Genomic DNA, 25,087 nt, shown 5'->3' with positions numbered 1-25,087 from the left:
AGTGGAATCGCATCCCAACTAAGACCCCGAATCATCGGACTAAAGGTTTAAACAATGCAAGAGACAACATTACTAAACTTTTATAATATTACAGAGAGGCAACAACATACATTAAAAACTCTTCAAAAGACATAGAAATAGAATTATGGGGGAGGGTCGAATTCATTAGCAGGCTATGACGTAGCAAAAAGTCAGGAAAGAGAAACACATAGGTTTTAACACACAAAGAAAATGTCATAAAATACAGACATACTAACTTATAAATCTTGGTTAAAAGAAAACCTTCATACATAAAGTTTCAAAACTAATTTAAAAACATGGGAGGGTGAAATAGGTGAATGGGGATTAAAAGGACACTTACCGTGATGAGCACTGAGTCAGGTATACAATTGTGGAATCACTATATTATACACTGAAACTAATATAACACTGCATGTTAATTATATTGGAATAAAAAAACACTATGGGACTGGAGTGTAAAGACGGCACAGGAGACCCTTACTGTCACCTAAAGTTCCACATTTTTAAATTCATCATGCACAAATATATTCTCATAAATATGTAATAAAATACTCAACCCCAAACCAGTTCAACTAACAAATTAAGAGCCTAACAGATAATTGCTTATTTAAAGGTATCTGAAAGTAACATAGATCAAAATCTAGCAGATATGGGCAAAATAGGTACTCAAATATTTGTGTAATTAACCACTCAACGGCAAATGAATGCTGTAGGACATTTTTATACATAAAGAGATAATTTGCTAAGCAGTTAATACATGATTTTGGAGAAATAATTAAGATGGTAGGAATATAGAAAAAAAACAAAGTTAGACATAAATCAAATTTAAAAAAATTATTTTTAATTTATTTTTTTATTTTATTTATTTATTTGACATAGAGAGCGAGCGAGTGTGCATACAAGCAGGGGGAGCAGCAGAAGGAGAGGGAGAAACAGGCTCTCCGCTGAGCAGGGAGCCCGATGCGGGGCTCGATCCCAGGACCCTGGGATCATGATCTGAGCCGAAGGCAGATGCTGAACCGAAGGCAGATGCTGAACCGACTGAGGCAACCAGAGGCCCCTAAAAATTTTTTTAAAGTAGAATAAGTAATACTTACCTTTGAAAAATTCAATTAAATACAAAAATCAGTGTAATCAATAATAAAGCTCTTAGATACTGAAAAAGGGTATGATAAAAAAACAGAAAAAGCATTCAAAATTATAAGAAGAGAATATTATATTCCATCTGATGATATCTGGAAACTTGAATAACATATAGAATGTAACAAGTTATAAATCAAGTTGATCCAAGAAGGTGAAAACTTGAACAGACCTCTAACTGAGGAAGAATGTAAGACCTGAATATGAATATGGTCCTCTCCTTCCACACACTCAAACTTCCAGGTAACCTTTCCAGATGATTAAATATAAGGAAAGCTACCCAATACAATCAATATAGTCCTGTCAGATCAACATAATTAATATTTTAGGCCAATCTCAGCATGCAGGGCATGGACATTCGTGCACCTGTTTAAAATCACAAACTGTCCTAGACTCTTCATACTCTCCCACTCCGTCCACTCAGTTAACAGAGGGAAGCCTGGCTTTAAGTCCTGGCTCTATCAATCACCAGCTCTGTGACCTTAGACATGTACAGTTACTGTGTAGATAATGGCACTGCACAGGGCTGCGAGGGGGTAACGCATGTAGGAAGCACAGTGTGATGCTTGAAACCTCGACTTCCGTTCTAATACCACCATTGCTACTGTTGATGGTAATGATGATGATATTATTATACCAAAAACATCCTATTATTATTATATTATTTCATCATGGATTGCAATTATATTACTAGAACAAAATGGCTCAACCAGTATTACAACATTTATTTTCTATAATACTGAGTAGCTGGAATTAACTCCAGTATTCTATTTTAGCTCCAGTGAAACCAAATTTTTAATACACTTCTAATAAAAACATCATAAACACATATTTTAATTGATGTCTTGTAATAAGTTTATAAAAGAGCCAACATTATTCTAACATTCTGTTATTAGAATATAAAATAAAAACTGTTTTTTAAATAGACTGAACACTATCAGAATAGAGTATTAAATTAACATAAAAAATAAAATAATACTTAATCTCTTTTAGAAATATGTCCTTAAGAAATGACAAGGTAATGACACTGGGTGACAAGTTTATTTTTCTGCAAAAAGTTTCAGCTGCTAAAATGCTCTGTCTTATTCAAAAGGAAGACAACGAGACTGTTGTTCTAAATACATTTCTCTGTATAATCCTTTGCTTGCTTAATTACTTAAGGAGATGATTTTGAACATCTTTTTGTTCTTTTGGAAGAAATGTAATCCTTAAAAATTTGTTATAGCAAGCTACATTTTTGTTTCAAAAGAAAGCATTTCCAGTGGTCTGTACGTTTTTTAGCTTCCTCATCCATAGATAATCTAACATAGAATCCTTTTATCAATTTCATGGCAATGTTCATAGTATACTTGTTTTGAAAGTCTCTAAATCATCTGGACATAAAAGTTCTGCTTTGCTGACTGCCATTTCTCCTCTGGGGGATTATGTAGGATCAGAAGAACTTTTCAGGTGTGTATACTTTTTTGGTCACTGATTTCATTATATTATGGTCAGCTTGAAGACAGATTTGGTATTATTTCAGTCCTCTTAAATTTACTGATAAATTGTTTCATGGCCTCAGTTATGGCCTATCTTGGAGAATCTTATATGCACAGTGGAGAACATGTGTCTTCTACTCTTGTAGGGTGGGATATTATATAGATGTCTGTTAGGTCCAACAGGTTAATTGGGCTGTTCAAGTCTTCTATTGACTTGCTGACCTTCTGCCTAGCTGTCCCGTCATTATGGAAAGTGAGGTACTGAGGTCTCCAACCACACTGACGAATTGTCTATTTGATCCTTCATTTCTGTCAGTTTTGCTTCATGTGTTTTGGGGTGCTGTTGTTAGGTAGATATGTGTTTTTAACTTGTTATGTCTTCCTGACGAATTCACTCTTTTATCTTTAGAAAATACCTGTTTATACACACACACACACACACACACACCTGTATTTATTTTAAAGATTTATTTATTTATTTGGAGGGGGGAAGGGGCAGAGGGAGAGGAGCAAGAATCTCAAGCAGACTCCCTGCTGAGTGTGGAGCTCAGTGCAGGGCTTGATCTCACAACCCTGAGATCATGACCTGAGCGGAAATCATGAGTCGGATGCTTAACTGAGCCACCCAGGTGCCCCACCCCTATTTATATTTTAAGTCTCTTTGTCTAATATTAATACAACTACTTGGCTTTATGTTGGTTGTTTACATATTCTTTTCCTAGCCTTTTATTTTCAATCTAGTTGCGTCTTTGAATCTAGTGTATCTCAGTGTAGGCAGCATATAGTTGGATCTTGTTTTTTTAACCAGTCAACCATCTCTGCCTTTTGATGGGATTATTTAATCAATTCCCATGTAATGTTATTATTGCCATTGCCGGGTTCATATCTGCCATTTTGCATTGTTTTCTATATAGCTTATATCTTTCTTGTTCCTCCACTTCTCCTTTCTTCTATATTAAGTGAATACTTCCTAGCATAACATTTTAATTTCTTCAATGATTTTTTTCACTACTTTTTTTGAGTTATTTTCTTTGTAGTGCTCTCGGGCTTACCTTACATTCTAACTTATCAGCATCTACTTCAGATTTATACCAATTCCAGTACCGTATGAAAATGTTTTGCCTCTATAGCTCTATTCTCTTTCCCCCTTTTTGTCATATTATTGTTATACAACATCACATTCACAAATATTCCACTCCAACAAAATACTGCTCTAATTATTACTTTACATAACTTATGTCCTTCAAGATGCCACTAAAAAAGGAAACCGAGTATATAGTTACAGATTTGTTATAGTAACCTTATTTATGATTTTGATAAGTACTTTTCCTTACTTCTAAAGACCACCTCAGAGAAACTCATCCTCTCTAGCTAGGTTATCGAAGAAGGTAGAAAAGTAACAACTGAGATGAGACGTGATGAAATAAGTATATTTTCTATTTTTATAAGTTGTTCTAATGTGTAATGATATGGCCTGTGCAAAAAGTGTGAGCTGGAGAAGCGTAAGATAAAAATCTCAGTGTTGCTTAACAAAAGAGCTGACACTGAAAATAAAACCAAATATCTGGATGTACTTTTGCAGGTTTAAGAAGGTCACCTGGTAGAAGGCTGATTCAGCCTTCCACTCAATAAGTTTACAAGACAGTCAGATTTCCCAGCCTTGAAGGTCATTCAGGTTGGTATACTTCTGGTTCCCTTTCATAAGAAAGATTCCAAAAATCCTGGCGATTTTTCTAAGAAAATTCTACACTAGGGACTGGGGCCCATGTCGCTCTAGGTCTTACTCTTCCTATAGTTGAATCCACAAGAAAAATACAGCAAGATGATAATTTCTCTGAGGAATATGTGCTTAAAACCGTCCTATTAAATAGTTAAGAATTTTGTAAGCTACACAACCATTGGTAGCTTGGAATCGGCCATGGTAGGAGTATTTTCACCAAACTGCAAACGCCGTCAACTGTTCCCTCCTTTCCCCCAGGGACCAGCACGTGACTGACCCTGAGCTTAAACAAGATAAAAGAAAAAAAGTTTAAATTGAGGCTAATGCTATCACTGAGACAAGAAAGTATAAAATCTATTTGATAACCATTTCTACCACAAAGGCTCTTGAGGTTGTAGTGTTGAACTTTCAGAAGTCCGAAATCCTCAAGTTTTCATTCAGAACATCATAACCTCCCACCAGGTTAACTAATGTGTAATTATATCACCAAAGTATACAAAGAATGGGTTTAGTCATACTGTTTAGATAAAGTCACGAGAAAGGATTCATTTGCAGTAGCTGTCCATAGTCACTTGGGGTTAGAGGAAAGCTTTTGTTTTTGTTAGGGAGATATACATAAATGAGTTCTGTGTATCACTGCAGATATATACAATTAAATTATACAGGTAATTTAATATAATAAAACATTTATTTCAGATATACTATCGAGGTTATAGCAGGAGAAATAAAAAATACCTACGCAGCCACACTCAAAAAAAAAATAGAAGAAATTAATAGTACATGTTGTCTAAAAGTCCTGCCTGTAATGTGAAGGAAGCCATTCTTCTCTCTCACTCACCTACCCACCCATCTTCATTTATTCAGCAAATATTTGCCAAATGCCTACTGTATGCACTAGGAACTGGAGCCAAGTGTGGGGGATGGGGGGAGACAGTGGGCAAAACTGAACTGGAGGAATCACAGGAGACTGACTGGTGAGGCTGGGTGAGCAGACGAGGGGCGGAGCATAGTGAGATGAGGTCTCACGGGCGCCATGTTTTGGAGCAGTCTTCATGCCAAGAGCCACAGAAAGCCATGAAGGGGTTTTGTTAAACAGTTTCTAATAGGTGATAGGCCCGCAGAAATCAACACACCCATAGCAACACCCCCCTTCCCTGCTCCTGTGCAGGGAGTGTGCTGCACTCCCCACACAACCTGTTCTGCACTCTGCTCGAATCTGCTTCCCCACTTCAACATCAGCCTCTGTGCAGACTTCACAACCTACATTCGTTCTCAGTCCAACATTTTTCAGCCCTCTTCATACTTTCCCTCACTCATCCACAGAATCTCATTTGTGGCTTCCAAATCTTTTCTTGAAGGAAAGAGTTCATTCTTTGCTTGGTGCTCAGGACAAAACTCTAAGTTATTATCCTTCAAAATTTGAAATTCTTCTCAGATGCAGCCCAGCCCAATAAAACACACTCTGAAGCATGAAACTGACAAAAGAATATCATATCTGGGTGAAATGATACTTTGTGATTTCCAAAACTGTTCGTATTTTAATTTTTAAATTTATCTTCCAGAGTTTCTCCCAGTTGTTTAATCCATTTTCAATTGATTCTGCCTCCCCTCACTTTTATTTTCCATTCTTCCTTCCCTGGAATTATATGCCTCACTTTCATGCCACACGTCTAGTGCCTTCTCTCATCTGTGGAAAGAGAGAAGAACAAGTCTCTGTAGGCAAGAGATACCTGAGCTCACTACCGTTTTGTTCCTTTTGCCCCACACATAGATCACAGCAGCCAAGTGGTGAAATGCCTAACTAAATCAAGAATAACACACACTATCCTTTTAAGTCACCCTGAAACATTATTTACATAGAAAATACGGAGGTGTATGTATGAGGTCAGTTACCCAAGAAGCAAAGACAGTAAGCTGAACATAACCTGTTTTTGTCCTCTTATCATTCTTTGATGAATTCCCAAGTGAACCAACAGAAAAAGATCCATTCCTTTGTTTTTCACAGTTCTTAGGGACGCTGTCCTCAAAGCAGCTCAAATCCACACATCACCATCTGAACCACTTCACCTCTCTTACCACAAAATGAAGCACTAGACGTAAGTACATATTCTGTAGACTCTCAAACAAACGTGTTTGTTTTAATCTCCCTGAAATCAGGATTCATCCTCTAGTCAATTATAAGAGCACTGTGTCATGATTTAATGGGCAGTGACTTTCCCTTTCTAAATGGTTCATGAAATCATTGTGCATCTCACAATCAACAGCATCTTGAAGTCAATGGAATACGCAATAAAAGTGCAAAAGAATGCAAGCCTGTGATATCCTATGAATCCTATAAAATGAAAATCTTGTTAACTACTTAAGTCTCAGATTTAATAAATGATTCCTCAACAGACAGTAATCAGCAACAGAATTTTCTAACAGTAAAATATTAAGGATTTTGCCTCTTGCATTTCATGGGAAACAAAGTGTTAGTTTTTCTGCATTTTTTTTAAAAAAAGGTTTATTTATTTATTTGAGAGAGAGAGACAGTGCAGGAGGGGCAGAGGGAGAGAGGGAGAGAATCCCAAGCAGAGTCCACGCTGAGCACAGAGCCTGATCAGCAGCTTGACGCAGCCTTGATCTCATGACGCTGAGATCACAACCTGAGCAGAAACCAAGAGTTGGTTACCTAACCGACTGCGCCACCCAGGCGCCCCTAGTTTTTTTTTTTTTTTTTTTGCATTTAAACACCATGAGTACAGAATATTTAAAGACATTTATTTTACACTAATGTACTAAAAAATGCTTTATGTTATTTATCATTGTGCAAATCATCTTCTATATGGCTAGCAGTCTATCTGAAAGGCAATCATCTCTTAGGATTTGGTATTTTTAAATCTCAAAATATTGACAGGATTGACATGATACCCTTAAGTCACACATATTGAATAAATAAAATACTAATCTTCCTATAATTCAAATTAGCATCCTCCATTATACTCAGAGAATACTTCATGAAACCTTAATGTTTAAATCTAAAATTCGAAGAAATAAATTATTAAAAGATGACTTTTTCCCCTAAAAAAAACCCCAGAAAATCTGTTGCTCTTTTCCCAAGGGAAATTTGTTAGGCACTGCTGCCAGTCTACCGAAAACCTCATGAATTTTGATTCTATCCATTCAGATTTCACAATAATTTGGCAAGAGCACTAAAGTTAGAAGTTATCCTTTTACAGGTTAGACTTTTTCTTTCCTACCTATTTCCCAGGGCTACAAAGAATGGCTGACACATAATACAAATTTATTGAATAAAAGAATGAACGAACAACCTTACAAGAAAAACATGAGTTTTTTAGGGCATTTATTAAGAAAAAAGCAGAATTTATAGATGTTTTTATTTAAAATAAACATCCATTAACATGCTTATCTAAATACATTATTTCCCAGCAATTAATTTATAAACCTAAGGACCACAACTTGTCAAGAGTACATACGTAACTAGTTAGTATTACTATACACTAAAGTAATAAAACTTCATTCCTTTAAAATACTCTGAAGTTCAGACATCTCAATGAAAGAGTACACTAGCCTCTCCTCTGGCAGGGAACTTTCATTTTGTAAATTGTTAATGCCCTTCTAGGTTTATTGCATTTTGATGATGCTAAGTTTTTTTTTTTTTTTTTTTGAGATTTTATTTGTTAGAGAGAGAGAGCGTGGGCGAGAGAGAGTGGGGGAGAGAGAGAGGGAGAGAGAGTGAGCAAGGGTACAAGCAGGGGGAGCTGCAGGCTCCCTGCTGAGCAAGGAGCCTGATGTGGGACTCGATCCCAGGGCACTGGGATCATGACCTGAGCCGAAGGCAGACACTTAACCAACTGAGCCACCCAGGCGTCCCGATGCTAAGTTTTGTTCTAGTGCACAAACTTGCTCCCAGACTATTTTTAAAATATTTTAATCTTCCCTTAGATTGCATTAATATTGTTACTTTAATTTACTAAAATCAGCCCAAATTTTCCAAAATGCCACTTCAATTTTAATCTTACTCAGGAAGAACTTCATCGCCCCTAATCTAAGAACAAACCCTTCTATTAAGTATACTTAGTAGAATTTTTAAGGAAGAGAGTGTCTAGCATTCAAGCATAATCTTATTAACATAAAATAGTATCACAAATCAGCCTTCATTTTTAAAAATAGCATGTGTGGTATTTAAAACAGAAAAAACATGGGAGTATTTTTTGTCCTCCTGGCAAACTTTACTCCTATTGTCCTCCTGGCAAGCTTAAAAAAAAAAGACATTTAGTAAAGTAGGTGAGCAAACTCTAGGTTTCTTATTTACACACTAATTAGAGTTCCACAATCTAGTTTTTTGCTCATTAGTCTGTCACTCTCACTTCAGAATTATGCAGGCTAGTTTTACACAGAAACCTAACTTCCCTCCAGCTTCCCTAGATAACGGGAGGGTAATTCCCGGGCATATATTATGCCTATGTTAACAAAAATCCTACTTGTCAAGTGCCTCCTCGGAGCAAGTCTAAAACCACTAGCTATTTCAGCAAAGCAGATTCCTCACCATGTTTCTTAAGCCACATAACCTACACAGACATGTGTCTTAGGACCTCATTACTCTCGTATACAAGGAAAAATGGATGATTAACAGAAATTATTGTTTACATAAATCAACTTTCTGGGGGCTGGAGTTTAAAAAGTCAGAGTGATACCACCACGCTGAAAGAAAGTACTGGCATTACGGGGGCGATTTCAGGATTTTGCTGTGAATTACTGTGAAACATTCCAATGCAAGCTGACCTACAATCTCCACCTTTTTCTAGACCCAACTGGCTGAATCCTATTTTTCCTGAGTTATCACAGTGTTTTTAAAGGAGGTGACTGCTATCATAATCTCATCACTCAAAGGGTAATTTAGAACAGGACTATCACAGATTCAACTACCACTGGACCACAGCAATCACCCAGTTATAATGCAGGACAATGTTAGAACAGCACAGTCCAAGCCAAGGACTTGAAACCTCCTCATGCCACTTTCTGCTTGCACTCTCTGGGGGTACTGTTCTTTGACATCTTTCAACTTCAGCTATTTAATCTCTGTAACACGGTAAATTTAGAAAGTGCTGAATTCTGAATTTCTAGCATAAAATCTAGGAGCATTTTTGTAGGACATTCCCTGAAATTTTTGATTACACAGTGTTCAGAAACAGAGCGATATTGTTTTTAGAAATACAAACTAGTTTAAAAAAAAACAGCTAACTGGGTATTTACCCCAAAGATACAAATGTAGGGATCTGAAGGTGTATGTGCACCCCAATGTTTATAGCAGCAATGTCCACAATAGCCAAACTGTGGAAAGAGCCAAGATGTCCATCGACAGATGAATGGATAAAGAAGATGTGGTATATATATACAATGGAATATTATGCAGCCATCAAAAGGAATGAGAGCTTGCCATTTGCAACAACGTGGATGGAACTGGAGGGTGTTATCCTGAATGAAATAAGTCAATCAGAGAAAGACATGTATCATATGACCTCACTGATATGAGGAATTCTTAATCTCAGGAAACAAACTGAGGGTTGCTGGAGTGGTGGGTGGGTGGGAGGGATGGGGTGGCTGGGTGATAGACATTGGGAGGGTATGTGCTATGGTGAGCACTGTGAATTGTGCAAGACTGTTGAATCACAGATCTGTACCTCTGAAACAAATAATGCAATATATGTTAAGAAAAAAAAAAAAGAAGAAGAAGATAGCAGGAGGGGAAGAATGAAGGGGGGGAATTGGAGGGGGAGACCAACCATGAGAGACGATGGACTCTGAAAAACAAACTGAGGGTTCTAGAGGGGAGGGGGGTGGGGGGATGGGTTAGCCTGGTGATGGGTATTAAAGAGGGCACGTTCTGCGTGGAGCACTGGGTGTTATGCACAAACAATGAATCATGGAACACTACATCCAAAACTAATGATGTAATGTATGGTGATTAACCTAACGATAAAAAAATTAAAAAAAAAACAGTTAATGTAACAATGCAAATAAGTGAGAAATCACTAACAAAAACATAAAATCCCCAACAATGTGGGGGAAAAAAAATTCTGTCAAGACAGTCAAAGAAGAAACTGGCATAGAAATTAGTGAAAACAACAAATATGACATTATGTACAATGTAATAAAGCAATACACAGAAAGTAATAAAATAGCTCAGTGACTGGAATAGGAAAGAATAAAGGCTTAAAATAAGTTAACCCAAATTCCAACTTTAAGAAATGTGATAACGGAATAAACCCAAAGAAAAAGAGGAAAGAATATAATAAAAAGCAAAACTTAATGAAATTAAAAGGATAATACAATATGAAGAAAATCAGAAGTTGGCATAACAATAAGGAAGTGAAACAGATAAGCCTCTGGAAAGACTAATCAAGAAAGAGAGAAAAAGCACAAATGAACAAAATTAACAATGAAAAAATCCAGTAGCAATGAAAGAGACTCACAGAATACCACCAATGACTTTTTGCCAATAAATGTGAATACCTGACAGAATGTATACACTGTAGCAAATATGTAACTTACTATCTGATTAAAAAAAAAGAAAGCTTGAGTAGAACCCTGTTATTATATACACTGATTTGATACTTAAAAATCTACCCTCAATCCCTCTTGAAGGTCAAAATATATAGTAAGACCTTCCTATAAAGCTATCATTCCAATATTAATCACATCCATGGGAATCAAGAGAACAGTTCTCATATCTCCTCTGTTAAGCTAGTATAATTCTGAGACAGATCAGGCAAGGAAACTTATAAGAAAATAAAACCATTATCTCTTGAACATGGATACAGAATTCTTCAACAAATATTAACAAATTAAATCTAGCAGTGTGTTTAAAAAGACAAACATCAAGACTAAACTGGTTTTATTACAAGAATGCAAGTGAAGTTTATTTTATTTATTTATTTTTTTAGATTTTATTTATTTATTTGACAGAGAGAGACAGCGAGAGCAGGAACACAAGCAGGGGAAGTGGGAGAGAGAGAGAAGCAGGCTTCCTGCTGTGCAGGGAGCCTGATGTGGGACTCGAATGCAAGTGAAGTTTAAACACTAGAAGGAAAGGAGGAAGACCAGAAGATCAGCTCTACATATGAAGAAAAAGCATTTGATTAAAAAAAAAACCACTTATGATTCTTTTAAAAATCTCAATAAATCAAAAATATAACCTCCTTAAGCTACTAAAAAAAAAAAAAAAAACCAAAAAACTGACCCCAGCCTCCCAAATAAAGACTTCAAACATTTTAATGGTGAAATATTAGAAGCATTCCCTTTAAAATCAAGAACAAGTCAAGGATGCCAACACTACCATTCTTTTGATATTTTACTGAGCCAACGGGGTAAAACAAGAAAATAAATAAAAGAACAATGATTTAAAAAAGAAAGAAACAAAACTTTCATTACTTCCAGCTGATATGACTGTTTACGAGAAAATCTAAAGCATCTGCAGACAAATTTTCAGAATGAATGATTCAGCCAAGTGGCTGGATACAAGATGAATATACAAAAAAATACATCGCATTTCTATTTGTCAACAAGAATTAGAAAACAATTGCACATATATATACATACAATCAATGAAGTCAGCAAAAAAAAAGTTCCAACAAAAATTCAATAAAATAAATACAAGACCTACATGGAAAAAATTCTAAGACATTAAAGAAAACACATGTATCAAAAATATGCTATTTTTATAGATAGCAAGCCTGAAAATTGTGACAACAGTCAGTTTGCCCCCAATTCAACGTAATCCCAAAGAAGGTCCCAACATATTCTCTTAAAGGCTGATTCTAAAATTTTAAATGGATGAGCAAAAAACTAGACATAGTCAAAATACTTCAGGAATTTGCCCTACTATACTGTATATTAAAACATAAAGTGAAGTAATTAATACACTGTGATTATTAACCCACGGATACATAAACAGAACAGAACAGAGAACCAAGAAACAAACCCATACATATAAGGAAAATTGGTATGAAACAGAGAGTAAAGGGAAATCCACTCAATACACGTTCAGGGACCGGGCACCTGGGTGGCTCAGTCGGTTAAGCATCTGCCTTCGGATCAGGTCATGATGCCAGGGTCCTGGGATCAAGCCCCACGTCAGGCTCCCTGCTCAGCGGGAGCCTGCTTCTCCCTCTCCTCCCCACTTGTGATCTCTCTCACTATCTCTGTCACTATCTCTCTCAAATAAAATAAATAAAAATTAAAAAAATACATGTTCAGGGACAAAAAAACCAAAAAACCAAAAAACAAAACAAAAAGAACCCCCACAAAACTGAAACCCTGATACTGTATTTTTTTAAAAAATCAACTCCAGATGGATTTTTTTTATCTGAATGTGAAAGGCTTTTTTAAGAAGAAAATAGAGAAAAAAATATGTGTGACTTTGTGGTAGGGAAGAATATAAGACAAACAAGTAAGTTTAAAAATCCCCAAAACAAAAAAATACTAATCATAAAAGAAAAAGCCTAATAGTTTGGTAATATTAAAATCAAGAGCTTCTGTTTACTAAAAGGCACTTTAAATAAAGTAAAAAATTAAGCCCAAAACTAAAGCACATAACATGAATAAAGGACCGTTATCCAAGATATATTAAGAAAAAAATAAAGATTTTCAAAATGCATAAGAGATACTAATAAGCATTTCAAGAAGGTGGAATACAAATGAAGACATGTTTAATGTTACTACTAATTAGGGAAAAATAAATCGAGAGCAGGACAAAATACTATTTTTTACCCAACTAGAAAAAATAAAAGGGTTGACACTCCAAGCACAAAATGAATTCTTAGACACTATTATACTCCCTATTATACGCCCTGGAAAACTCACAGATGTGCACTAGGATAGGAGAATATTCACAGTCGCACTGTTTGTGACAGCAAAAAGGTAGAAATAACTCAAATCCATCAACAAGAGAATGGAGGCACATATTGTTTCATAGAATAAAATATTACAGCAATAAAAAGAAATAGCTACATGCAACATGTATACCTTTTAAAAACAATGTTGAGTGAAAAAGGTGTTAAAATTATACAATATAATTTTATTTTTAAAGCTCAAACACAGGCAAAACTAAAAAGTGTAATTATTTTCATGAAGCATTAACACAATGAACACAAAGTTGAAGAGGTAAATACCTCAACAGAGCAGACAGTGGGATGAAACAGAGCCTAGCATGCAGGTTGATGATGCAACAGTATTAACAATGCACCAGTTCTTACTTACACTGGGTAGTGGAATCAAAGAGCACAATGTTATTTCTATGCTATGTAATATGTCATATCTATTAATTTATAGGTATCAAATATTGTATGATAAAAGTTTTAAACTATTAAAATTAAAACTTAGACAAAGAAAGCACATGAAAGCTCTCCTGAGAAACTGATCTATTTATTTCTCCCAAGCTTATTTTATAACATACTCCATTCTCACATCTGTGACATTCACTATTTATTTTATTTAAATCCCGCGCAATAATTTTAGGAATAGTGTCAAATACAATGGATGCTAAGAACAAGTAAAGAGCACTGTAAGGAAGAATATAATGACATTATGGAGAATTATGTGAATGTTACATGTTCTCTTTATCCCCAAACCGATTAAAATCAAAATAAATCAAAGTCATCTAATTTTCATTCATATGCAGAAAGAATAAAAGAAATACATTAACATAATTTAGTGTCCTTCTTTATTTTATTGGTGTGTGATGGGCCAAGTCACTTTCTTTGCCACCATATTAAACAGATTAATCCTTACTTAAAATGTTAGAAAACAATACAGATCTATCAACGAGCAAGGTTTATTTTTAAAAAAAAATTTTGTAAGGGCCTGCCATTAACGTAGATGCTTCTGGAGATAAATTAGTTACTTGTCCTAATTGTAAAAATAAAGGAAAGGGGAGAAAGATCCACAGATAAGTTAAGGACTACACTATCTTCTATGGAAGCAAAGTCTTAGAACCATGAGCATTGTAGAAAAATAACCAGATGTAGAAGAAAATGTCAAACTTTCAGGGGGAAAAAAACAAAAGCATCTTGAAAGAATAGTGAAAAAGTGATCTGTCCTAGGTGACTCATCTTAATAAAAATAATAAACAACAAGTTTTTAAAGTACCTTATTTGAAGAAGTGAATTTCCTTAAATAAAATAGGCAGCTCAGCAAAGATCTGAGAAATCTTAACACTTTTATTACTCAAAGATTTTCTCTCATATTGTTAAAGACAAACTGATATTATTCCTTAATTATATTTGAGGGAAAAGCTGTTTTATTTTTAATTTGCCCAGAATGTGTACGTAAAAATGAAAGCCAAGTGGTAATTCTAGGCAGTGAACTGCACAGAACAATGCTCACTTGGTATTCATCCTAGGTCTTAAATAAATGTAGCCTGCCAAATGTAGCCCACTAGATTATTCTGAACCTCATTATCCAATTTCTTTTTCTAGAACCTTTGTTCCATTTCCTCCTTCCTACCAGGCATTTAGTTCACTGTTCTTAAAACTCTGCCACTGGAGTGAGAAAGAAGGAAAAGGAAAACAAGCACACATTTATTTTTCTACTTGAAGCAGCTCTAAACCATTACTGGATGTAAAAAATCTCTGACAGCCTGCGTGTCTTAAATGCTTTCTGTCTACAGCGATGGGGGAAGGGATCTTCAGTCAACCACTGGAAGGGACAGCACAGCTACAGCAACTTCTCTGCTCTTTCTAGACTTTTTAGCAAGAACGTCATTACCTGTGCCTATTCGTTATGGACTTTCCAGATTGCAGGGAAGAAGGGGGTGGGAGAAAAGGAAAACGGAGAAGAGAGACACTTCAAGGTTGCTGCACATCACAACCTAACTATTCAGACCAACCCCAAACCATCTTGAAGGTTCATAGGTTGGCCCAAGGGATGGAGAACCTGCATAGCCAGAAATATTTCTACTAAAGACACCTAGCTAGCTAAGAACCTAACTAGATTAAAAAGAAGAAGAAGAAGAAGAAGAAGAAGAAGAAGATATAAGGAAGACAAGGAAATAATAAATCATGAAATATAAATGCTACAAAGGGAGATTTAATTATGTCCTTTTAATCAATTTTTCTCATTAACATATAGGGTTAGAACACTATCCACCTCACACTGTTTTCCCCTCTGCACTGGCTGGTTTATAGTGAATGTATTTTTTCCAGTTACCTGGAAAAGTAACCAGTGTGTTTTCTATGATAACAATCAATTTTTGCCTTTAAACTTATTTTTTATACAAAATTATAACTAACCATTATAACTAATAAAAAACACAAAGCCATATAAATAAACGTTAATCTTCCTCAGCCCCTTTTTCCACCATTATATATTTGTGCATAGTCCTTGCAAACTTTGTCCAAACCTGTATAATCATACGTACGAGTATGTGTGTAAATATGTATGTGTTCATGGGTATACCTTTGTCATTTGATTGAAGAAATTGAGATATTTTATAAGCTACAGTGCAATTTCACTTTCCTCACTCAGCAATAATCATCGCCATCAATCGAAATAATACTTCTTAAAAAGGTATATAATGTATCTGAAAATATGAATGTATTACAATTTATTCAACTATTTTCCCACTGACTAGCATTCATATTATTTTATTTGTCTTAGGCTTTTGTCATTACAAAAAAAATACTGCACCACAAGAACACACATAGGCACATATATGTAAACAGTCATCATTAGTCTTTATATTTGTACTTTTTTTCCTATGGGACGGTCTCATAAACAGGACTTTCAAAAGACCGGCAACAATCTTTCATAATCCTACCAGCAATATATAAATACATGGGAAACAGTTACAGAACATGCTACATAGCTAAAGCATTTCATAAAGCAGAGCCCATATACTTTCAGGTATCAGTTAGTCTAAGGTGATCTTTAATTTTGTGATACGTTTACATTGATAGATTTATAAGGCTGTGATTATAAGGTAGCTGTATAGGAATCACTGTTAAGAATACAGTCTATATTGCGGTTGAGTTTAATTTACCTTTTTTTGACACTTCTGCCCCATTAAGTTCTTTTTGTGCTTCTTCAATTTTGTCTAAGAAAAATAAAGAAATTTTACAAATCAATTCATCACACACAAATAAGAATACAGAAAAACAAACATACTACTATTACATGGTGACTGATACATAGTAATAAATATTTATTGAATGAATTATTTGTGAAATAAATATGTGTAAACTGTCAAAATAATGACAGATTTATTTCCTCATTTTAAAATTGAATTTCTTCTTTCAATCATGTCTTGGTCACAAGGACCACTTCCACTTAATTAATGTTTCCATAATGCAAATAATGAGCACATTTCAGAACTGAACTATCGTTAAAAAATGTGTAGGTGCCTAAAACTACCTAAAAATAAAACTTTCCTTATGAAGACATACAAATGCCCAACAAGGATTTTATTAGAGAGATATAACAAACACCCACTAGCTTAGAAACAAGTCTAATCCAAGTTCACAGACGGCCTGAGACCTATGCCAAACATGGAAGAACCAGGAAATAAATGAAATGAGGAGCCGAAGAGGAGCTTTAATTAATACCCACCCGTCTTGCCAAGCCCTGGTAACAGGATGGTCATTTACGAAGTGTGAGGGTAGCGAACTGCATTAAAGAGATCCTATGTTCAAAGTAATGACCACAGAACTGTTACACAGGAACCAGTTTTGAAGGAGCAGGTGTAACCCAGAAGTGATACCTAACAAGGCCCTGGGAGGCTGCCCCAGGAGCGGATAGGAGAGGGAGCCAAGTGGGGGCCCTGAGCTGACAGCTCTTAGATCTGAGGCTCTGAGCACCACAGGATCGTGTAAAAAAAGCACGTGTTCTACCTTGGCTAACAATTAATTTAAATTTTGTAAGAATGCACTTATTTGATGATCATGACAATAACCAGTTCCAAGTTTAATACAGGGGTCTAAGTGCTTGTGATAACGGCAGAAGCTACAAAATTCCCAGGGAACTATTTTGTATGGAAATGAATACACAACCAATAATTATGTAATGTTATAGTTAGTCCATGGAAGTACCATTTAAAAGCTTTCAAAATATTGGTACTTCAGGCATTTATGCCTTCGGGGATCCACCTCCAGTCCCTAAAATGGTTTCCAAAGCTACCCCTACACCACCACTGGCCACTGATGAACCTCAGAAATGCATCTTTTCCAAACAAATAAAAGACTCAGATCCCACCACAGGCCCTCTGAACCCTGGTCCACCTGGCTGCTTCTCTTGTCAACCTTGCCGGGAAAGCCAGAAACTCAGAGAACCTCCAATTTACTGACCAAACTTCTTTTAATTGCATATTGATCCACGCAGCCTACAAAATAAAGACAGAGTGGGAGGAGCAGAATAAAGGAGACAAGCTAGTCTGAGATATTAGACACAAACAGCGTTGGTCAAAAATAACTTAAGTTTTTATCCTGACAAATACATCCCCACAGCAATGTCCTATTTCTTTGCTAATTCTCAGATCCAGAATGAGACATATGAGGAGTAGAGATAACCCATAGAAATAATAAAATTTTTCTTATTTATAAATTTTAATCACTTCTCATGAAATGACAAGTGAAACTGGAAACTGTCCTAAAAAAAACAAACCCAAAAAACAAACAAAAAAACCTCTTATTAAATGCAGAAAGTGGATCCTGCCTCAGCAGTAATTTTACTTCAAAGAGAAAAATACCAAATGCAAGGATGAAATCTACGTTAACATAACTAACAAAAGGGCAAGGGCCACTTTTTTTAAAAAATAAAATATACTAACTATACTGTAGACCTTCAAAAATATAAAGAAACAAATCATATAATTTAAATATACAGCTCTCGAGACACATAAAAAGGAAAAAACAGTTAGTTCTATGCCAGCAATTCACCCAAACTCAAGAACCATAAATAATATGTATGTATATATTCTATATATTCACAGTAGTAATCACTGTGTTTAAGAGTTTATGCATGCATAATTTGGCATTATATAATAAAACAACTGTTTATTAATAGAATCAATTGTGGCTCAAAGCAACAAAAACCCATGACCTAACACATATTTAACGAACAGTTGCTATTCAGTATATGGAGGTTTGGCTACCTTCTGTTTGCACGTTAACCAAACAAATTCTTAGAAAAATGATCTCAATTTACATGTGATCACAAAACACTACTCTTTGTTCTTAAATTTTCAATTAAGTTGCCTTTTTCTCTTCATAATAACAGTGTATAAATCAGCAGATGTAGGACATCTATGTTAGGGATAAGCATCTACTTAAATGCTTTTACCTAAGGCTCCAGTTCAATAGGTAAATATAATTTTCATGTAGAGGGCTTCTAAGAGCCAATTTTCAAAGCTTCTGCTTCAATTTTTAGAAAAAAAAAGTCCTGTTTATATTTAACCTATGCTCTATGATTCTCCTGGTAAAACAGGGTGTTTCAGAGACACTCCAAAATCACAGAGAAAGTGGTCATACATTGTATGTACTTAATTGGTTCAGACAAGGCAATTTACTGTATTTAAAGCAATATTTATCATTTTTTTCACTATGACTCAGAGCAATAAATATATTTTTACATTCCAATCAATTACACATGTGTACTATTATGTGTATACGTAATTCAGAAACAAATTTACCCACACTCCATCCTCTATCTTTTCCTATTAAAAATGAAAAATGCAGCCTTGCCCAACCAGCTACATCGATTTTACGACCCACTGCTGGATTCTGAACCAGATATAAGCAGCAGCTCCCTACACATCTTTTTTACCTTTTATTTTTTTACCCTTTTCCCTTTACCAAGGCTAACACTTCCCAGCAATAATACAGGATCTCATTATTATAAGCCTTGCCTTGGGGGGCTGGGGCCGTTGTTCAGAACAGGACCTCAGATTCGGAGCCGTCTCTGTCACCCCCTCCCCAGTGTCACTGTTATCTGAGGTAACAATCTCAGAGAACTACACATTCAGAAATAAACTATAGTTTCTCTGTTGCTGTTGTTTAAATATAAAAATAGATATGCCCACACCATGTTGGTAAATCTAAAGTCAGTAATGCATTCTTATGTAATGAGTTCCTACTGTATTTCAGATGGAATTCTAATTAATTCAATTTTTACTAAATGTACTTGGAGAACCTATCACCTGGAAAAGGCAACATGAATGGATCCATAATCTTTTTTAAGATCCAGCGGGGCCTGTGGCTGAAAGAGTAACAGGCCAGAAGGGAGAGGGTACTTACTAATTGTGTAAGTCATACTTTGGGTCTGCAACTATTAAAAATTTACAACTTTTTATAGATTTTCTTCTCCAATAAAGCACAGAAACCGTTTGTTAATGGTAAAGGGTATGAACAATCTTGTATAACAGCTTACATATTTAAAAACTTTTGTTTGTAAAAAAAATAAAAACTTTTGTTTGTACAAGAAAATGATGCAAAAATACTGTTTCCATCATCTATAAATCATTTTAAAAAGTCTCTTTCTTTGTGAAATGTAATCTGAAACCACTGAGCAAAAACAAAAACAAAAACCAAGGCCCAGAGCCCTTAAGAAACAACCCTTCTTTTAGGGCTCTGGGAAGAAGACTGAATGATTAAAAACAAATCATTTATAACCATAAAGCACTCTTCAAATACAGGTTCACGGTTAAGTTCCTGCTCTCTGGCCATGTCCACCCCGCGGTGAAGTGCGGGGTTCTCCCTCCGCACCAGTCCTCGAGAGCCTCAGGATGCAAGACAGCACAGCTCTGGGCACCAACCCCCAGAATCCTTAGGGCCTGATTCAACCAAAGCTGTGTTTTTATTGTGCTGGATGTCTACCCTGCGTCAGGTACAAGAGATGGGACTAGAGATGGGAAAACAAAACAAAACGGAACGGTTCTCCCGGAGGGGGTCACAGATCACCCTTTCAATGATCACTTGGATATCAGTTTCCCGGTAAACATGAAGTCTGAATTCCACCGTGTGCCCAGCAAGGTCCTCAGCCTCCCTCTCTCCCTCCTCCCGCTTCCTCTCCTGCTTCAGCCCCACCTCCTGCAGGCTCCATCAGACCCCACCCGGTCCCTTCTCCCGGTGGCAACCTTTCAGGATCTCTCCTCCTCCGGGAAACCGTCCCTTAACACCCTCACTCACAGCCTATCACTGCCTTCGCTGTGCCACCACCAAACCTTGCATGTGGAACCCCGTGTCTCTGTGGCGGCACAGCTCATGATCGCTAGTCTTAAGGACACTAAGATGGACCTGCGTGATTGGCTGTTTGGATCAATGCTGACAATAACCTGCCGAGACATGGAAGCATCGGTGCATTCTGAAAAGAGGAGAGGATACCTGAACACAGATTTAAAATTGGCACTGGGTGGTTCCACTTAAAAACCCAGCATGTTATCCTCTTTGAGATTACAAATGATTTCAACATGTGGGAAGCCATATGGGTGAAAACACTTGAATCAACTATTTATTACTCCATTTGATCAATGACAAGTGATTTCGACCTTAATTTTACGAGCTCGTCCTTCTCTCCTGCTTTTCGGATCGGCACCTATAAGCCCTGCTCTAACACCCCAGGCTCTCCCTCTCCACTGAGCCCTAACAGCACAAAGCCGAAAGGCTAGGAGTAAAATTTTATGAAGTAGATCCTAATGAACTGTAAAAGGCACCTCTATTTACTGAAAGAGATACCATCTGATTGAAAAAGGATCACCATATGTGACTGTACTATTTTTACTACTAAATAAGCATAACTCCTACGTCCTCTCATTACCCATCAGCACAAGCTCCTTACTCTTACTGTTAGCTGCTTGAGCTATTTCAGTAAGACTAAATATATGACAATGATGTAATGTTAAAAACGCATCCAATACCCATAACCATTTACATGTGCTCTTTTAAATGAAAATTATCCCGGTGTTAACTACTAAATCAGCTAAGTAAGCCTACGTTTATGTGCCACACATCTTTGTACCTCTGGACCTCTGTCTTCCAGGAAGATGACACTGTACAATAATGCTGAAAATGATAATCCAGACTAGAATATTTCAAATTGGAAAATACTATCTGAGGTAAACAGGAAAAAAAAAATCAGAGACTCAACTCTGTGCTAATGAATGTGAAAATTCTGATTAATGAGTAAAAAGTTCCAGAAAGCAAAATTACTCAACCTGATCCAGGAAGAGGAAAACTACACTGGTGTAATAACCATGGATGAAATTAAGAAAGTTACCAGAGAATAACACAGAATTACCTTATTTATTTATTTATTTATTTATTTATTTATTTATTTATTTATTTAGAGAGGAGTCGGGGGAGGTAGGGAGAGGGGGAGAATCCCAATCAGGTTCCATGCTCAGGGTGGAGCCCAATGTGAGGCTCGGGGCTTGATCTCACGACCCTGAGATTGTGACCTGAGCTGAAATCAAGAGTCAGATGCTAAACCTACTGAACCACCACTTGCCCCTAGAATTACTTTTAAAGGTTCCAGGCGTAGATGGTTTTGTGATCAAATTCCTTCTGATTATGAAGAGTAAAGCATTTCCTAAACTGTTTCAGAGCACAGGATAACACAAAAGCTGTTCTAAGTCATCTTATAAAGCTGACAGGACCCTGTTATCAAAATGTGACCAAATGGGCAGAAAAATCAATACCACAGGCAAGTCCCATGTGTGAATACTGATTTAACAATCTGTGTCAAGAAGTACAGGAGCGCCTGGCTGGCTCAGTCGGTAGAGCATGTGGCTCTTGATCTTGGGGTCATAAGTTCCAAGCCCCACATCGGGCATAGGGATTACTTAAAAAATAAAAATAATAAATTTTTTTTAAAAAGAAGTATATTCAAAGTCTGGAAAGCCACATCCAAGTAGGGTATAAAATAAGTATGCAAAGGTATTTCAATATTAGGAAGCATGTTGTTCTAATTTGTAACAGCAATAGGACAAGGGAGGAGGAAAAAGGAAATTTAAAAAACGTACAGAATGTACTTGATCAAATCACATCTTGTTTTTTTAAAGATTTTATTTATTCATTTATTTGACAGAGAGAGAGAGCACAAGCAGGGGTAGAAGAAGAGGGAGAGGGAAGCAGACTCCCCGCTGAGCAGGGAGCCCGACATGGGGCTCGATCCCAGGACCCCGGGATCATGACCTGAGCTGAAGGGAAACGCTTAACCGACGGAGCCACCCAGGCGTCCCTAAATCACATCTGTTGTTAGTGTAAGAATGAAACAAAAAAACAACAAATAAAAAATCCTCAACAATAAATAGAAATAGCATAGACTTCACCATATTAACCAAGTATTATTCTAATGAACACCCTAAAACAAAGAAATTGGCCACTAATCTTGTTATCACTTCCCTGAGGACCTAACCCGGTCCCACCTCTGATCTGTACCCCCAGCATGGTGCTCTCGCCCCCAGAGCAGCATTCATTACCGCCAGGTTTTCTGGGATCATTTCTAAAACATTAATACACAGGGTTCATTCAGATGGGAATATATTAGCTCCCACGTGCTGGTGTAAAGATACACAAAGTTGAGCGATCCCACATGCAGGAACTTTCAGAGGTAAACTAGCAATTCTTGCACATGCTGTAAGGATGTGACCCTAGCCACAGGGGGCTTGGCAGAATGCAGAACGGGGAGGGGTGGCTGTCCCGGCCACAGAAGAGTCCTGAAACACGTCCATGGAAGAGGCACAAGGGCTGAACACAAACAGAAGATGAGTGATCCCACCACAGAGAGAAGCTGAGGGCATTCAGGTAGGGAAGCAGGAGGAGGTGGGAAGGGCAGAGAAGAAAACCAAACAGTGCTGTCAGGAGCTCAGAGCAGTTTGGAAACAAACATGGAGAGAGCAGGACTAAGGATACGTTATTTGGAAACTACCTTCCTACATATCTAGCAGTTAAAACCATACCACGGAATTGATGGAAGCAAAAACATAACTGGTCTACGAAGTTACTAGGCCACAGGTGTTAAGATCTTTGAAAACTGGCTCATCCTTAATACAGTGATTAAAGTCCTAGAAATCTAGACTGAGACCATACAAGGAATGAGGCAAAGGCCATTCTTCACAGTGCTTTTCATACTAGGGAAAAAAAAAACTACATCATCTATAGTACCTCACATAAAGTAGGTGTTCAATAAATACCTATTGACTGAATTCTTGAGAAATAAGTAAATTATGGTACCTCCATATGACAGAATATTATAAAACCATTATATTATAGGTTTCTGGAAGGAGGACCTACTGAACCAATACCTACAGAAATGGTGGCCCCAGATTATATAAATGTTAAGAGGTTTGACAAGGAGTTTTAATGGTTGCCTTCCTTCCAGTTAAGAACCACCGGTGGGAATGAGAGGCAGCCCTAGCTGTTAAGGAAGAGGCAGAGTGAAGGAAACCCAAGAAAGAGGCAAAGAGTGGGGGGAAAGGAATGGCTGAAAAAAATGAGGAGACCCAGAAATAATTTTGGTCCCAGAGGTCACGAGAACAGTGTTTCACTGTCAAATCAGGAGATGATGCAGTCAGTAAAGACTGAAAAAGCGTCCACTGGATCGAGCCATTAGGAGGTCCTCGTGATGCCTTGCAAAGCATGTGGTGGGTGGGGGAGGCCGGAGGGCAGAGGGCTGAGACAGCGACGGGACAGGAGGTAGAGAAGAGAACAGAGCAGAACTGTCTTTCCAAACACTCACTGGAGAAGAAGAGAGGGAACTGGGGAGCCACTGAGAAACACAGGGTCAAGGGAAGGTTGTTTGGTGTGTTTTTCAGAGATGGTATGTCAGGTGAAAAGTCTACTGATGGGAAGGATGAGTTTGAGGGAATGCATATCCAACTGCCTCAATTTTACTGAGATAAGAGGCATGATTGTCTACAAAGAAAAAGGAGCACAGTGTTTCTGTAAGGGGTCTTCAAGACTGGCTATGGTGAGACAAAAGTTACTGACGGGAAAGAAAGAGCTGATCTATTTTAAGTACAAATAAAAGCACTGATGAACAGCGGTAGGGATCTGTGAAGTGGAAATCCACGGATATTGGATGGCTCCAATGTGCACAGCAGTGCTATTTATCCTAACAAAGTCTGGCAAGATGGATGAAGAAATGGAGAAGGAATGCCAAATTTGGACTTTTCCAGGGGGAAGGATAAAGAGTTTGGTGAGATGAAAGTCCTAGAGGATGGGTCATCCGATCGGGCAAATACATAAGACGGGCAGTGGTTCAGTGGGCAGTGGCTAGGAAGGAACTGGGAAAGGAGAAGACAGAAGAACACAGGGGCAGAGAACAGGAGCTGAGAGTCTGAGGCCAGCAAATCTGGCTGGAGGTCATGATCGATCTTCGATAAGAGGTTCACGGGTTTGAAAAAGATCCAGAGTAGGGCAGAGATAAAGGTTAACTGGGCACGAACAATCTGTTAATCTAATATGGTAATGAGTCAAGGAAAGGCAAAGATTAGGAACAAAAATATACCACAAGAAAACTCCAACTATGAAATGTTTAGCCTTGTTATACTTTTACGTATACATAAAGGTATACCTTCATAGACTTTGCAAAATTGTTCATTTGCCCTTCTCAGAAAACATGTTTCCATTGTGACACTGAGAAAAAGAGAGTTCAGAGAGAAAAGTAAAAGCTCCATCACGCTTTTAAAAATATGGATCAACTAAATGCCATGTTTCTTCTGTAAGAAAATCATCTT

General features: G+C 36.9%; 1 protein-coding gene across 5 annotated transcripts in view; it reads right to left on the bottom strand.

The window, feature by feature from the left end:
* Positions 1-25,087, bottom strand: part of HIVEP1 (HIVEP zinc finger 1) — a 140,195-nt gene that overhangs the window by 50,296 nt on the left and 64,812 nt on the right. For 4 of the 5 annotated variants that reach the window (XM_028107374.2, XM_028107377.2, XM_028107375.2 and 1 more), the window contains exon 3: positions 16,400-16,453. The exons of the other annotated variant lie outside the window; for it this stretch is intronic. In XM_028107374.2, coding sequence (XP_027963175.2) covers positions 16,400-16,453 — 54 coding nt within the window. The remainder of the gene's footprint in view (positions 1-16,399; positions 16,454-25,087) is intronic. 5 annotated transcript variants of the gene reach the window in all.

Source organism: Eumetopias jubatus, unplaced genomic scaffold (assembly GCF_037043125.1).
Source record: "Eumetopias jubatus isolate StellerSeaLion01/CBP00866 unplaced genomic scaffold, mEumJub1_p1.0 scaffold_6, whole genome shotgun sequence".
Taxonomy (NCBI): Eukaryota; Metazoa; Chordata; class Mammalia; order Carnivora; family Otariidae; genus Eumetopias; species Eumetopias jubatus.
This window is presented reverse-complemented; position numbering and strand designations above follow the sequence as displayed.